Genomic DNA, 14785 nt, shown 5'->3' on the forward strand with positions numbered 1-14785 from the left:
AGCTTTCACTTATTTTACCCCTCCTCTACTATCCAACTAGTGTCTGAACTTCATTCAGCTACTAAATATGGAAAACTGTCTTCCTTTCTGTAGATATGGATGACTTTCCCACCCTGCAGTTCCACAAAATCTTTCAGAGATCAGATTAAATGTTTTGCAATTGTCAGTGCTCTAGCACATTGAACAATAAGAGGGAGAGTAATACAAAATGCAACAGTACTCTAACAGTAAAATCTATGAAAATCAAAGAGGAAAGTAAGCCAATACTTCTAAGTTACACAAAAGAGACCTAATCAAAAAGGAAAATCAAAAACTCATATGCTTTAATACCACATCTTGAACTGATAATTCAGGTTTCACTGGGGTCTTAGGCAAATGATTTTATCTTTACACTGACAGTTTTGCAACACTTAAAATAAAACTATTTAATTTTCTCTAAGTAAACTCTACAATTCCAAATTTTGGGTCCTCATGAAGCCAAATGTTTCTCAGGAAAGGAACAAGAGTGATGGAAGATCATTTTAACCAACTCTACAGGCAGATGCATCCCTGAAAAATCCTGATGGTTTCCAACATAGTGGAAGGGGAATGAAACAAGACCATTTTGAACAAATTCAGTAAAATTTCAGCAAGAAGATTTATGTGGTGAAATCTGAAGAGAACAAGTCATGCTGTAAGAGGCAAAAAGACAAGTGGTCTATAGAACGTACACGAAACAGACAAGAAGATATTAACAAAAGAGTATTTTAAAATCAGTATTAAGCCTGTGAGAGATGCTCTGAGGGTAACTATGAAATTCTCACAACACAGAAGATGGGGCAGGTCTGCTCTGCACTAATATGCTCAATGCAATGATGTGTAAGCCATGCTACTCAGGCTGCCTCAGCCATCCCTGCTCATCCCTGACCTGTACTGACCTTCCCACTGTGCCAGGACAATTGTTTATAGCATTATGTACTGAATTAGATCAGGGAACAAATCTGGCAAGAAAAAATCCACAAGTTCTTACTTCTCGGGGGTGGAGATTACATGTATTTTCTAATTCAGTTTACCACAGCCTGTGCTAAGGGACTGGGGTGTGCCAGCACCAGGAGCTGTCACAGGACAAAGGCACTGATCTCACTGCCGCTACAAAACTCTCACAAAAACTACACTTCAGAACTCCTCTGGAGCATAAGAAGAGCTCATTTCAATTGTCAGTTACAACTACTAATAATAATCAAAATTATAAATACTGTGACTCAAGAAAACCCTAGAGGCATCAAGATGGCAACTCAAATTGAAAATGAGCTAAGGACACTTAAAATTTAACACAATGATGCTGCTTTCAACAAAGCATTCCTGTTTCACACTTTGCTGAGCAACTCTAATGCCTCAACATCACCACCACTGTATTTCGTTTCAAAACCAGAAAATGTAAATTAGTGAATTAACTTCAATAGTTGCTCTGAGTCTCTCCTCTTGGGATGGAAGTCTCAATTTAATATAAATCCACAAAGCTGAAAACAGACTGGATTACCCCTCCCTTTAGGTAAGAGAAGGAAGGTAACAAAGAGATGAGAGAAGGCAAATGCAAGGCCTTCTTTGGATTCAATTAAAATCTTCCACAAAGAGAGAGGCAGATGGATGCTGAGAAACTTCTCTGTTCTTTGAGCCTGTGTATCTCCTGAGTGCATAAACTTTAAGGTGGTCTTACAGAAGATCTCCATTTATTATTATTTTCTCTTCTTCAGATTTTTTGAATCTATACTTCCATCAAGCTGGGGGTGGGAGGAGGTCTGATTTTAAGAAGTGTAGTATATTGGGCATAATGGTTTTCTGAGTTTTCAGGTTGAAGTAGGGTTGTGGTAGAACAACGAACAGAGTCAGGAACTGTCCAAACAGCATGCTCATGAGTCAGTCCTGGAAGTCTGTGCCCTGCTTTACTCTTTCTTTATAAAACAAGAATAATCTTGCTAATCAATATCTCTCCTTCTGCAAGTCCTCACTCTTCACAATCCTCCCTCCATTTCTGCTGCTATGGAGAACAAGGTTTGATCAAACACTGTACTTTAAAGCCATTCCCATCCCTGGTTGTGTCTTGGGCTAAGGCCTGATGCACACTGATGGACTCCATGCACTCCTAATAATTAACTTTTATAATATAGAGTCAATACATCAAGTACACTGTGCAAGCTAAGCTTCACACTGTACTCAGAAAACAACAACCTCAAGATGGCAGCAATGTTTCGTTCACTTTTCCCAAGATAGTGATTGGGAAGTGGTGACAAACATCTCTCCTAAACAAAAGCATGTGTCTGAATTTTGATAAAGCTGTTTCTGTTGGGCTCTTTACAAAGCACACAGGATTTCAAAGAGCTACTCTGTTTCAGAACCCAAGTTAGCCAGTTATGCTTGAGATGACTGACAAAGTTGCCTTCATTATCAATCTGCACAGGAAACAGACCCATATGCTAGATGACGGATCAGGAACAAAATATGTAAATTGTACATACCTTTGATCTTTGCCTGGCAGTGAGACCTGTAAACTCAGATTTGTATTCAATTTTTTCCATATATATGTATTTATGTATTGATTTCCTCACATACAAGCTAACAGATATTTAACTAGAACTTACTCTATCTTACTAAGGAAGGGCAATGAATTAAAATGTCACTCAAGTTTGCTACAATCATTTCACTACAGTAAGTGCCTAACAAAACACCATGCAGGTAACAACAAAAGCCAGTGTAAGGCTCTTACATATAACCCACAGCAGTCAGTACCTGTGTGCAGAAAACTGGACACTTAAAGACCCACTGGCCTTTCTGTAGATATAATAATTTCTAAATTCTAAGAAGTGCAGTACAGCTGAGGAAAGGCCATACCATGCTGTTATCCCAATTTTTTTTTTCCTTTAACACAGTTAATCCTGCATAAAGGAACGCAACTAACAGCTTATGGGAACCCTGTATTGATGCAAAAGGGGAAGTGCCAAGTGTTGGTAGAATTTAGAACTTGGGCAAAGGACAGCATTCCAACAAAGAGCAATTTCCCCAGTTTTAATCGTTACCAGGGAGACAGAATTCTTTTGCAAGAGAACTCAAAAGGCTGGGAAACTATGCACTTTTCCCTTGAACCAAATACAAATGTGCACTGTTTGTTAGGATTATCACCTAGACAGCTCAAAAATGAGGTGGAGAAGAAGCAGACTTTTCCAAAGCTGAATTTTATCTTGCCACCACACACAGCATAAAAATCTGCTAGCTTCTTCTACTTAGGATGAATCAGAGCAGTCATTCTGAAATTACTTTCAATTTGTGGTACTGAAGATTCAACACATTTCTAAGGCCTCAGGACAATGGAGTATTTCTAACTCATAAGTAAATAACAATAATCTTTAATAGACTTGTATAAAGCTGCAAAATTCTTTTTCTGCCATATGAAAGGCAAGTATACAAGATTATGTAACAAAACCATTACACACAAGCATTAGAAAACTGTTCTTAAGAATAAGTAGAGGTGCAAAAGTGCATTTGTAAATGCTGAGAACAAAGGTTTTGTTCTGCATTTTATCTGTCAAACACATCTCTTATTGAAGCAGAACTGAAATACTGTGAGGAAGTATTCAGTGACCCATTCCATCATTATGAATTATTATGAAATATTCTCCTTACTTAAAAAATAGGAAGACATAAAAAACCCAGTGAATTGTCTGATGCTTCCACGATACAAGAAAATAGCAATAACAGTAAAGAAGGCTTTAGTGAGACCTCATCTGGAAAACAGATCACAATCCTTATCATCTGTGTGCAAGAACAATGGATTCCCATTAGACCACAGCTAGCAGGATGATCATGGAAATGGAAAAAGTAATTTATCACAGGAGATGAAGGCAGCCTTTAAGACAAAGGTCAAGATGAAAAAACAGTCAATGTACATCCAAAAATTAGGCTGGAAATCAGGGAAAGGCTTTTACTGGAAAGAATGAGCTTTGGGTAAGTGTTCCAGGAATAGTAACACACACAACATGCAAAAATAATGCACTAGTTATGTGTTGAATAGTTGATGAGTTTACCAAAGTCATTGTGGAAATAATAGGTGGCAGTGGGAGAGTGGACTTGAACTCAGAAGTTTTCTCCCATCTATAACACCTATCTGAAGACAGCCTACAATGCTGCAGCCCTGCCATCTCACACATTCTGTGATAAAAATAAATGGGGAAAAATTGAAAAGGCTAAATCAAAACTTAAGCAACAAATCTGCACTGAAATTATTAAAATCTTACCAAACACTAGAATAAAAAAGCTTATATGTTTTAAATAAATTTGAGAAATTCAATCATTTTCTAAGGCTTCCTCTAAATGATGGGTATGCATCTATAGAGTATTTTTGACAAAATTTTCATATGCAGAGCTTTGCAGAAATCATGTGATATATACAGATATAGATGTGCGAACACACAGTAAATCAGTGTTTGGCAACGGTTAAGATCCATGATTTCTAAGTAGTGCACACAGATTAAGTTTAAAAGGAGTGTATTTCCAATAAACACATTCTTTTTCATCTTGTAGAGATGAGCTATTTGGTATTTCCATACCAAACAGACTGGTATCTTCAGTTTATCTTTTATAAAACCTATATAGAGTCACTTGAAAGGGGCCTGCTTAGTCTAGCATCAAATTTGCCATCACATTCAACAATGTTGCCAAAGGCATGGAAATTACACACTGTTCTCTACATCCACCTGGAATAAAATCAAAACAAATGAGCTTAAGCTGCAACAAAAGGAGAACTAAATAAGATAGCAGGAAAACAACACAACCAAAATCAATTTGCAGTGAAGACCACAAGCTCTCTGGCCCTTCTATTCCAGGGCTTTTCTTCCCAGAGCAGATCAGACAAACATCAGTCAGAAATCGTACCATGTAACTGATTCTGCACTTCTGCTGAATGCTGAATGTTTCTCGACCTGTAAAACCACACCTCATTTCATACTGACCAAGAGTACTCCATGTCTCAACAGAATCAGGAAGAAAAGCTGGCTCTTCTGGCCAGGAAGAAAAGCTGGCAAAGAAAATAAGGCTTCACAAGTTCTCTGCTGGTCATGGCTAGAATGTGACAAGTTAGGTTTTTTTTTTTCTTTCAGATTCATTTTAGCTGATCAATTTTCTTTCAGATCCATTTATTCCTCTGCTACACCTTGTCACCTACACTTTACTTTGCTACAAATCAGGATAGAAAATGAGCCTCAGAATTTCAAGTCTTCACCCTCTCCCAAATGGAATTATAATTCAGTTTAGGCACTCACTGCTTTTTTCTCATGAAGCACATTCACGAGAATAAATGTAAATACAAGTTTCAAAAGGTCAACACATGAAATACATCTCATCAATGCAAACCACCAGATCACCACTTTCCTTAGCACAGGCTGATAAAAGAAAACCTCTCTAACCTGCCACAAATAGTGCTGAACTTCCTGCATAAGTTCCAAACTGACTATGACAAAAAAGATATTTGCTAGAAAAGGAAAAAGGCATCACCAAGACACAACGATGAGAGACCATACTGAAGCAGACTTACAAACATTTTTCTTAAGACTTCTAAGTTTGTATTGAGCACAGAGGTGACAGTCAAATAATTGACTAAATTCCAAGAATGGTGCTTGTTATTTTTTAAGCAAAGATCAAGCCTGAATGTAATGTGATTCAATTAAAACAAACTGAAGTACCCACTTACATTCCTGTCTGGGAATCATATTCAATTGTATTTTAAAAAGTAAAACGATCCCAGGGGTATGTAAATGGCTTTTTTTGCAATTGATATAACTAACAATGATTCTGACACCAGAATACAAATTTCACTCTGTTTAAGAAAACAATTAAGAGAGTGTAGCAAAAATAAGATGGCTTGTAAAGGTGTTCAAGTGCATAATCTCCACAAAAGCTCTGAACCAGTAGCTTGACTCAAGAAATAACAGTTTTTAGAGCATTGTGGTTTTTACTTTTAGAACACGAGTCCTAGCCCTCAACAACTTTTGTATTTTTCCAGACTTATTTTCAGTGAAGTCCCTGAGCATATACATACACTTACATAAGCTCTTACTTAATTTTATAAGTATTAATATTGCAAGTATTACCTTCTGGTCTCTCTTCTCAATTGTTACATTGATGACTGTAACTTGTGGCTAACCTCAAAAACAGCACAACATCTTGCACAACATCTTATTATTAAGTGGCTGGTAGAATTACTATGAAGCCAGGATTCCAGCATTCTGCATAGAGTATTTGGAATACAAGTTATTTCTCTGGTGTGGGAATTACTGAAGTCAGAGATGCTTGTCTTCTATGCAAGGTGAAGTAGTTCAGTATTGCAACTAAGTTTTTAGCCTCACACCAAAAAAACAAAAACAAACCAAACCAACAAACAAAAAACCCCCAACACCACAAACAAATAAAAACCCCAACAAAACTGGAGTCAAGTGTAACAAGAGAACAAGAGAACCAACAAGTCAGAGGAAGCTATTATTAAAATCTCACTTCAAGGAGCAAGATCCTTTTTCTGTCAGGCTACTAGGAATAGCAAATAAACAACAGATGATCATTGTTTGAAAACAAAATAATCTCTTCATTACTATACATAAAAAACCTAATGCAACACAAAAGCAATATTAGTGCGCTCAAGTAGAAGTATACAAATCTACCGAAGATAACTGAAGTGGAAGCGGGTTTTTAACAATCACTAGAAATTGTCTAAATTAACCAACTCAGTTTTTCTTTATTATAGAAGTTTGTCATTAAATACATTAAAATGAACACTCTATTCAAGACTCTATGTTCCTGAGAAGCCATAACTTAACCTTTTGTTATGAAAAGAAGGGTTGGATGTCTGGACTACTTTATTTCACACTACATGGTTCTATTAAGTTATGGTACGTCTCAATTTTGAAGGAAAAAGAAACCATCTTAGTTCCCATGCTAAGCAGGTACCATAATTTAAATAGTGTGAAGGAAAACTCTTTCCAAGGTACAGTAGTTTTAACTAGACTTCACAGAAGAAATAAACTCAGAATAAGCAACATAACTGACCAAATAAATGCACCAACTCTGACATATTCACAAATATAAAAATGCAATTGTATTAATTACTTTTAAGATTTGTTATCTACGTAAGACCCAACATTTAGCATTTATGCCAACGCAGGTGTAAAGCTGACAAACTAAGTAACAAGACAAAAAATGCTGCAAAGCAAACACCCAAGAACGCATAAGTTTTAACCTAAATCTGAGACACAAATCTAATTTTCTGTCCCATATATTTACCTAGATAACTTAAATTCACACATTTCACCAATACAGGAAGTCCCAAAGTGCTCATCAGGACTACCTACAGGAAACTTCGGGTGAGCAGCTCTACCTTCAAACCACAAACCTGAAAGACCAGGACAACCAAGAAGAGTTCAGGTAAGAAGCTTTGAAAACTGAAAACCATCCTGAACCACAGCTAATTATACAGATAATACAATGACAAAACTGCTTAGTATAAAAAACCTAGTACCCACACAGAGCCACTGAGACTTCCTTTTTAAGAACAGCAAAAAAAGGAAAATAATCTGAATCCCTAGTTAACATAAATACATGAAATGCATCTGGAAGTTTACAGTCTCCCTTCAGTTTCAGATAATTGAATAAAATCCTAACATTTTTCCAGCTACAAAAACAGGGTCAGCTAAAGTAAATCACATAATGCTAAGCCTAATAGAAAAACATAATAGAACAGGTCAAGTTTTCATCTCTGCATTTCAACCAGACCGCATTTTGGGACAACCCTCAGAGGACCGAGAAGCCCTGTCCTTCCAGTTTCACCACTTACTCATTTGTTGGCTAAAAAAGATCACATTAAGTTGAAGGCATCAGCAATTTAAGACCTGTGCTTTTTCAGAGGCAAGATTTCAGGTGTACAAGAATCCCCTAATGTCTGGCAGCAGATGCTTCTTCATATGCCTGATGTAAACCAAAGGAATGCATCAGAACAAAGAGTCCTTTAACAAGTTAAAAGAACAAATGACTAAAATGTCCCAAATGGAACCAAAGAGTCTTCACAATTTTTCATATGTTTAGGCAGGGAAAAATTCAACTTTGCTAACAAATGGTATTACGAATCTCCATAACTATCAGACTGTAAAAGTCACAAGTACTTTCTGGCTTCTGCTCATGGGTACTTCATGGTATACTTAAAAAATAAACTTCCAAACTTTTTCCTACATGTGCACTCCACGATCACACAGACCCTTAGAAGGACAGATTACTTCCTAAACATTTTTCCTCTTCACACTAGGGGGATGTTCTGTCTTTTAAAGGAATTACCAGAAAGTTTTTTAAGCAAACTATAGTGCAAGTAAGGACTATATTGTGGAGGTACTGATGTACAGTCTGCATAATCTCTTTTAATGGAATTTAAGGCCAATTAGACATACACCACTTGGTACTGGCCTTGGTATCTCCCATTCTGCTTCAGAGCAAGGAATCAAAGCAGCTTTCCTTGTCTTAAGACTACAAAATATATGACTGCTTCTCTGTTCTACTACTTCACATACTCATATTCAAAATGATGTATTTTCTAAGACTTCTGCTCACTTCCTTTAAATGTCTTTACCAAATCCTTCACTTCATATGAAACAGCACTGCATTTTATGCAGTTATTCTACATCCAGTGTTCAAAATACGTACAGATTTTCTACTGAAGCTCATATCATAAACCTAATCATTTTGAAAGCTTACTCAGAGCAATGCAAAACTATTTCCAACAGAAACTTCCTGTTGTAAAATAATTATTTCTAACCTCCAGTGAACTGTATATAATTTTCTGAAGAAAGCTCATAAAGCAAGGTGATTCATTCTTCTACACTGAGAAAATCTGAAGCTGTGAAACCATACATCCTAGCCAAAAAAACAATAGACCGCTTGAATCTGTCATTGGCTATTATCCCCTTCTCAGGAATAAAAATACTGAAAACCAAAAAATACAAATCTTTTCTTCCACAGGAGGCTGGAGAACCAATGGAAAAAGTGGTCTGTGCTAGGATCATTAAACAGCACTCCTGTATTTTACAGGAGTAAAATACAGGAGTGCTGTTAAATATGGCAGAGTAGGTTAGGATCCAACTTTGCATTCCCTCGTATAGCCCCCGAAAAAGAGAGAGATTTCCACTGGATACAAAGCATTAATAACAAGGAGCCTGTCAAACTGATGGGAAATTGAGTTGGTCCATATCTGTTATGACACAATATAACTTACATTATCAACAGACTTCAGGCAAAGCACATACATATTTAGCATATGCTACCACTGTAAATTATTGTTTTCCCTAAAAAGCTAATTTTATTGAAACACACACTAACACACATTCTTATCTTTTTGGATCATTTAGCAATAAGCTAAGAGTGCAACTGAGCTAAAAACACAGTATTGAAAAAAATCCCAAAGTCATAAATCAAAGTGTCAGAGTCACATCTAAAAGAGAATTCTATCAAATAAATAAGGTAGCATACATACTTTTCTGCCTGGAGTTTTGTGGTTTTTACAATCAAGTCCTGGGTTTGTTCCTTTGCTGCCTAGAATACAATTAGGGCTGTTAAGCATGTGAAAAACACAAACATATCAACTGTATTAAACAATCTTTAAAATAGGTAATACTTTTGAAGCTGAGTATAAGCTATTTAAAGAGCATATTCTTTGAAATAAAAGGCCTTCTTGAAACAAGTATTCATTAACTCTCATGCAGAAAATAAATAAATTTTTATCCTTATCCATATATATTTTCATATTTATATACACATATATACATACAGTTTATTTTAAATTTATATTTAATAGAGAAACACTATAAATACTAGTGTAATAGTTCTGATTATTTTGTATGCCCATCAACTATAAATCATTTGCTTTCACAACATTAAAAAATGAAACAAACAGCTCTGGATGCTAAACTGCCCAGTACCAGTGTCCACTCAGACCTTTTAGAAAAGATCATAAACATAGCTCTGCTAGTTTAAGCAAGCCTAGCTCTACAGTCCAACAGCTTACAGAACTGCATGGACCAAGGACAATTATTAGGAAAAATTTCTTCATTGAAAAGGTGGTCAGGCATTGGAACAGGCTGCTCAGGGAGGTGCTGAGTCACAATCCCTGAAGGTACTTAAAAGATGTGCAGGTGTAGCACTGAGGGACATGGCATAGTGGTGGACTTGGCAATGCTGGGTTGGACTCAATGATCTCAGAAGTCTTTCCCTATCTAAATGCTTCTACCATTCTAACTTAGGAAATTCTACACAGCCCTAAATATTGAGTGATGGCAGTGCAAGGGAATCCATGCAGAAACAATTCTGCATCATACAGCAACTGCATAATTGCAAGGATTGCTGCAACGAAAGTTAAAGAGTTCTGAAACTTACTGCTCTGTGAAAAGCTAAAGAACAGCTGGATTTTTTGGCTCCACACTGGACGCCGCCAGTGATCCCTTATGCAGAAAAACCGAGACAATTTAACAACAAAAAAATCCTAAAATCAAAATGCATTCAGTATAGAATAATACTGCAAGTGAAGAGGTGGAAATGGCAATAAAGACATTATGTGAATAATTTCAATACGCTATTACAGCCATATTACAGCTTGCCAAATTGAAGATGCCAGTCTTGAGACCCCTGAGAGGTTTAACAAAAGTATCTATACACACTGTTTCATTTCAGCCTTCTACCTGCCACTACATTAGTTATAACAGAAAAGCAGTAAAGGTACAGGAATGCTTTGAAAAGTGAAAGTAGGACTGTAACAATTCATGTCCAACTTAATTGCAAATTTCAATTAAAAAAAAAAAGAGGAAATTTGCTTTCTTTCCAGTACTTTCTGGGCAGAAGTACTGATTACCATGAACAATGCCAACAGTAGAACAGCAGAAAGAATGAAAAGCATTTTTTGTGAATCCAGCTAGATATACCAGGAAGCCAGTGTTTACATAAGTGCCTTCAAATACATGCCAGATACTGTCAATATTTGATGTATGAAATGTAAGAGCATACATCTAACCTAACCAGGTAACTGTCAGAAATGAGCCAGACATGCTAGAGAAATCAGAAAGTTGGTACTTGATGTTTCTTGTATATCCAAAACAGAAACATTTTTCTCTTCCTCCCCACCTCAGTATATTAGTTAACAATTTCATTATACTTCAATCCCACTGAACTCCATTTTACTACTTGCTCCTTCTCTCCCTTTCAGCCACTGTATTTATCAAATCACTGTCCTAAAATCAGATGTGACAATATATGACTATTTGGATCAGACAGTATCATAAATTTACAAAACAACAAAGCTAAAAAGCTTTTGGGCTTATCCAAATATATTCCCTTTCATGTCCTGCATTTGTTCTGCTTTCTTAAAATACTGCTCTCTTTGCACACTTTTCTGCATTATATGCCCCAAATCCTCCTCTTTCTTTCTTCTATTTGCTCTATTTAGCTCATTTTTGTCTTCTTATTCAGCTTGAGCACATGCCTGCAAGTCTTCCTGTCCTTCTACAGATAAAGTACCAGGGTATTTCACAACTGAGAGCTAGTTCATGAGCTTATTAACTTTACATTCGTACAAAGAAAATATGGATTGAATCGAGACAAGTTATGAGCTCTACAGGGCTCTAGAGGAAACCTCCTATGGGGCACAGAACAAAACTACTACTGACTTTAACAGTAAAAGAAATCTCTGCAGGGTGGCTCTACTCTGGGAAAAGAAAAAAAAAAACACAGACGACAGTTACACTTCACGATCTAAAGACAGAAAAGAGCAAAAATCTGCATGGACACTTGACTCATTTCCACATCTAAGAGCTTAGTCTAACAGTTCCTGAACTGCACTAGGGAATATATCCACATTAACAATGTTCAAAGAGATCTGAGACCTCTGAGGCGCATTACCCAGTTCCTTCCAAAACTGAAAATTAGGTACTGCAGTTGGCTACACTGTACTCTCACATCTTTTGGTACAAGTTCATCAAGCTACAAGCATTTGAACAATGACTGTGAAACCTACTTATCTAAGTAGGAGGACATCTAATATTCACACACACATGGAGAGGAAAACAACTGTTTTCACAGGATTTTTTTTTGGAGAAGGATTCTTATTCACATACTATAACTTATGTGCTGTATTTGGAACAGGTTTGGTTTGGCAATACATCTACACTTCAGCATCCATAAGCTGTTTATACACATCACTGCATTGAATTTTGAATTTGTACCCTAAAACCAAGCCAGATTTAGTAATGCGCCATAAAACACGAATGTCCTGCATTCCCCAGCTCTACCAGGAATATTATGGACTCAGGATAAAGATGAAACAGAATTGGTTTTCCTGCATATCAGCATTCTGAGACTATGTTAAGAAACAAAACCAATATACTGAAGATGCCAGATCTGCCTCCTTCTTTGAATTACCCTATGAATATACTTGAGATATTTGCATGAACACATAACTCAAGAGACACAGTCAATACAAAAGCCATTTTAAATGGAAATACAAAAATTAATCCTTAAATCTCACACACACCCAATCCAATAAAATATTTTCTCTCCACTGATGCACACATGGATTTCACATTGCTGTTATCAAAATAAGTATATGGCTGCATATTGAACTGCAATTTGGAAGAAATTAAAATTACTTCCTTGATATATTTTCTAAACAAGTAAGAAGAAGCATACTAATACCCTAAAGTAACATAACACGCATACCATGGAAACACCTTGCTGCTTTTAATCCTCAAAAACAACTCTTGTCCTTTCAAAAGAATGTAGCCACACCTCGAAAGCAAAAATATTCAAAGCACTTCCATTTATATATTACCTTCAAACGACTGGACATGTCTTCACAGCAGCTGCTCATTGCTTGCACATCTTCATTTATACTCTCAAGTTCCTAAGTAAGTTCAAATAACAGTAACTGCATTTTTAATCAGAAATGCTGTGTTAATCAGGCTCAGCTTCCCACCACAATTAGACGCCCCAATTCCAAGGTACATTGTTGCTCAAGGCTCCCTGTGAGCCAGTACAGAGTGATGCACCTCTAAATATCAAGATTCACTCAGGATTTGGATCTGTTTGAAGCATCCAATGCAACATGCCCAAACAAATGAAACAATTTTACTGTAAAAGTATATCCATCCTGGAAAGTTAAAATCTCTTTTTATCCTTTTTTCTTTTTTTAAACTTTAAATCACATAGCAGCACTCTAGCAAAACAGCTAATCATGCTGCAAAATCATTACCTCTTTAACTTGCTTGAATATGTGCACAAATTCTTCATTTATGGCCAAGCTTCGTCGTTCAATGTCTCCACGCAGGTTCCTTCGGGTGCGCAAACTGTTTTCCACAAAAAAGGTCGAGAGAGCCTTGAGTGCTTCCAGCATTTCCTGGAAAATAAAAAAAGACCTTCAGTTTGCATGCAGTTACAAAGAAGCAGTTTAAATAGTCTGTACCCACCCCAAATTCATGATCTTATTAAAAATAAAGCGAACCTAATAAATGGCTTTAGAGGAAAAACTACTTTAACACACTCCACATCAGTTGGCAAACAACTAAATACATTGCTGACCCTTTCTTCTTCTCTCATAACAGAAAACTTTGTCCACAATTTTGCAGCAGCTTTAACCAATAAGACTATTTTCTGTAAATGAATGACCTATCCACAGCAAGAAAACATTTAAATTACAAAAAGCTTGAGAAATGCCCTTCCGAGGCCAGTAATACAAACCTCCCTACGATCTGAAGGGATAAAATAGGAGCGTGGCATGTTGCTGGAGAAGAGAAAACTAATTCTATCTGTAATTAATGCTGCAAAGGACCGCCCGCAGCTCCGCAGCGGAACTGAGGCTACGGCAGGTCTCGCCTCCCCGCCGCGAAGCCTGTCGGGGCCCGCGGCCCCTGACGGCTCATCCGGCCCCCACCCCGTCCCTCCGCAGCCGCCCGACCCACCTTGTCATTGTCCAGGCGCGTCTCCAGGATCTTGTTGAGCTTGCGGGACAGCGGGTTGGTGCTGGGGGCAGCCGGGAGCCCCGGGGCGGGGGCGGCGGGCGGCGGCGGCGGCGCGGCGGTGTCGGCCATAGCTGCGGCCCTCCCGGCCACAGCGGCGCCTCTCGGAGCGGCTCCGGCGGAAACGCGCTCCGAGCATTTGGTTCCGGCCTAATGCAGGCCGGCCGTGGGGCCAGGCCTTGCCTGCTGCAAGGTGGCACTCGGGGTTTTTCTCTTTATTTATTTGTTTGTTTTTACTGATAAAATTAAAAATGCATAAAAATTAAAATAGTAATAATTATAAATAATTTACTCACTAAATAAAGGATTTTGAATGGATGATAGAGGGTTCACTTCATGCGACCATACAGCTGTATTTATTTCACAAAACAATTGTTTTAATTATGAGCACAGCTAGAAAGGAATAAATAAATGAGATCTCTGTTGTATAAGTTCACAGCAGTGGCTGTAATATGTGCCAAAATGAAGAGGCTGTCTTGTTTCTGCTGTGCATTTACTGACACAGAGGTGACCTCCCAAGGTCTCCCCAGAGCTCAGAGCACAAAATCACAGAGTCACTTAAGCTGAAGAAGATCTCTGAGATCATCGAGTCCGACCTATGACCTGACAGCACCATGGCAAGCAGACCATGGCACTGAGCGCCACATCCAGTCTTTCATTAAGCACCTCCAGGGACGGTGACTCCACCGCCTCCCTGGGCAGCCCATTCCAATGCCCAGTGACCC

General features: G+C 37.7%; 1 protein-coding gene across 2 annotated transcripts in view; it reads right to left on the bottom strand.

Moving 5' to 3' along the window:
* The window catches only part of COG6 (component of oligomeric golgi complex 6), a 54302-nt gene extending 40136 nt beyond the window's left edge, over positions 1-14166 (bottom strand). For both annotated transcript variants that reach the window (XM_041407336.1, XM_041407335.1), the window contains exons 1-4: positions 14004-14166; positions 13298-13441; positions 12878-12949; positions 9536-9594 (exon numbers count right to left, since the gene is read on the bottom strand). In XM_041407336.1, coding sequence (XP_041263270.1) covers positions 9536-9594; positions 12878-12949; positions 13298-13441; positions 14004-14132 — 404 coding nt within the window. In that variant the 5' untranslated portion in view covers positions 14133-14166. The remainder of the gene's footprint in view (positions 1-9535; positions 9595-12877; positions 12950-13297; positions 13442-14003) is intronic.
* Between the last annotated feature and the right edge of the window lie 619 nt (positions 14167-14785).

Source organism: Onychostruthus taczanowskii, unplaced genomic scaffold (genome assembly GCF_017590055.1).
Source record: "Onychostruthus taczanowskii isolate IOZ18803 unplaced genomic scaffold, ASM1759005v1 scaffold26, whole genome shotgun sequence".
NCBI classification, from domain to species: domain Eukaryota; kingdom Metazoa; phylum Chordata; class Aves; order Passeriformes; family Passeridae; genus Onychostruthus; species Onychostruthus taczanowskii.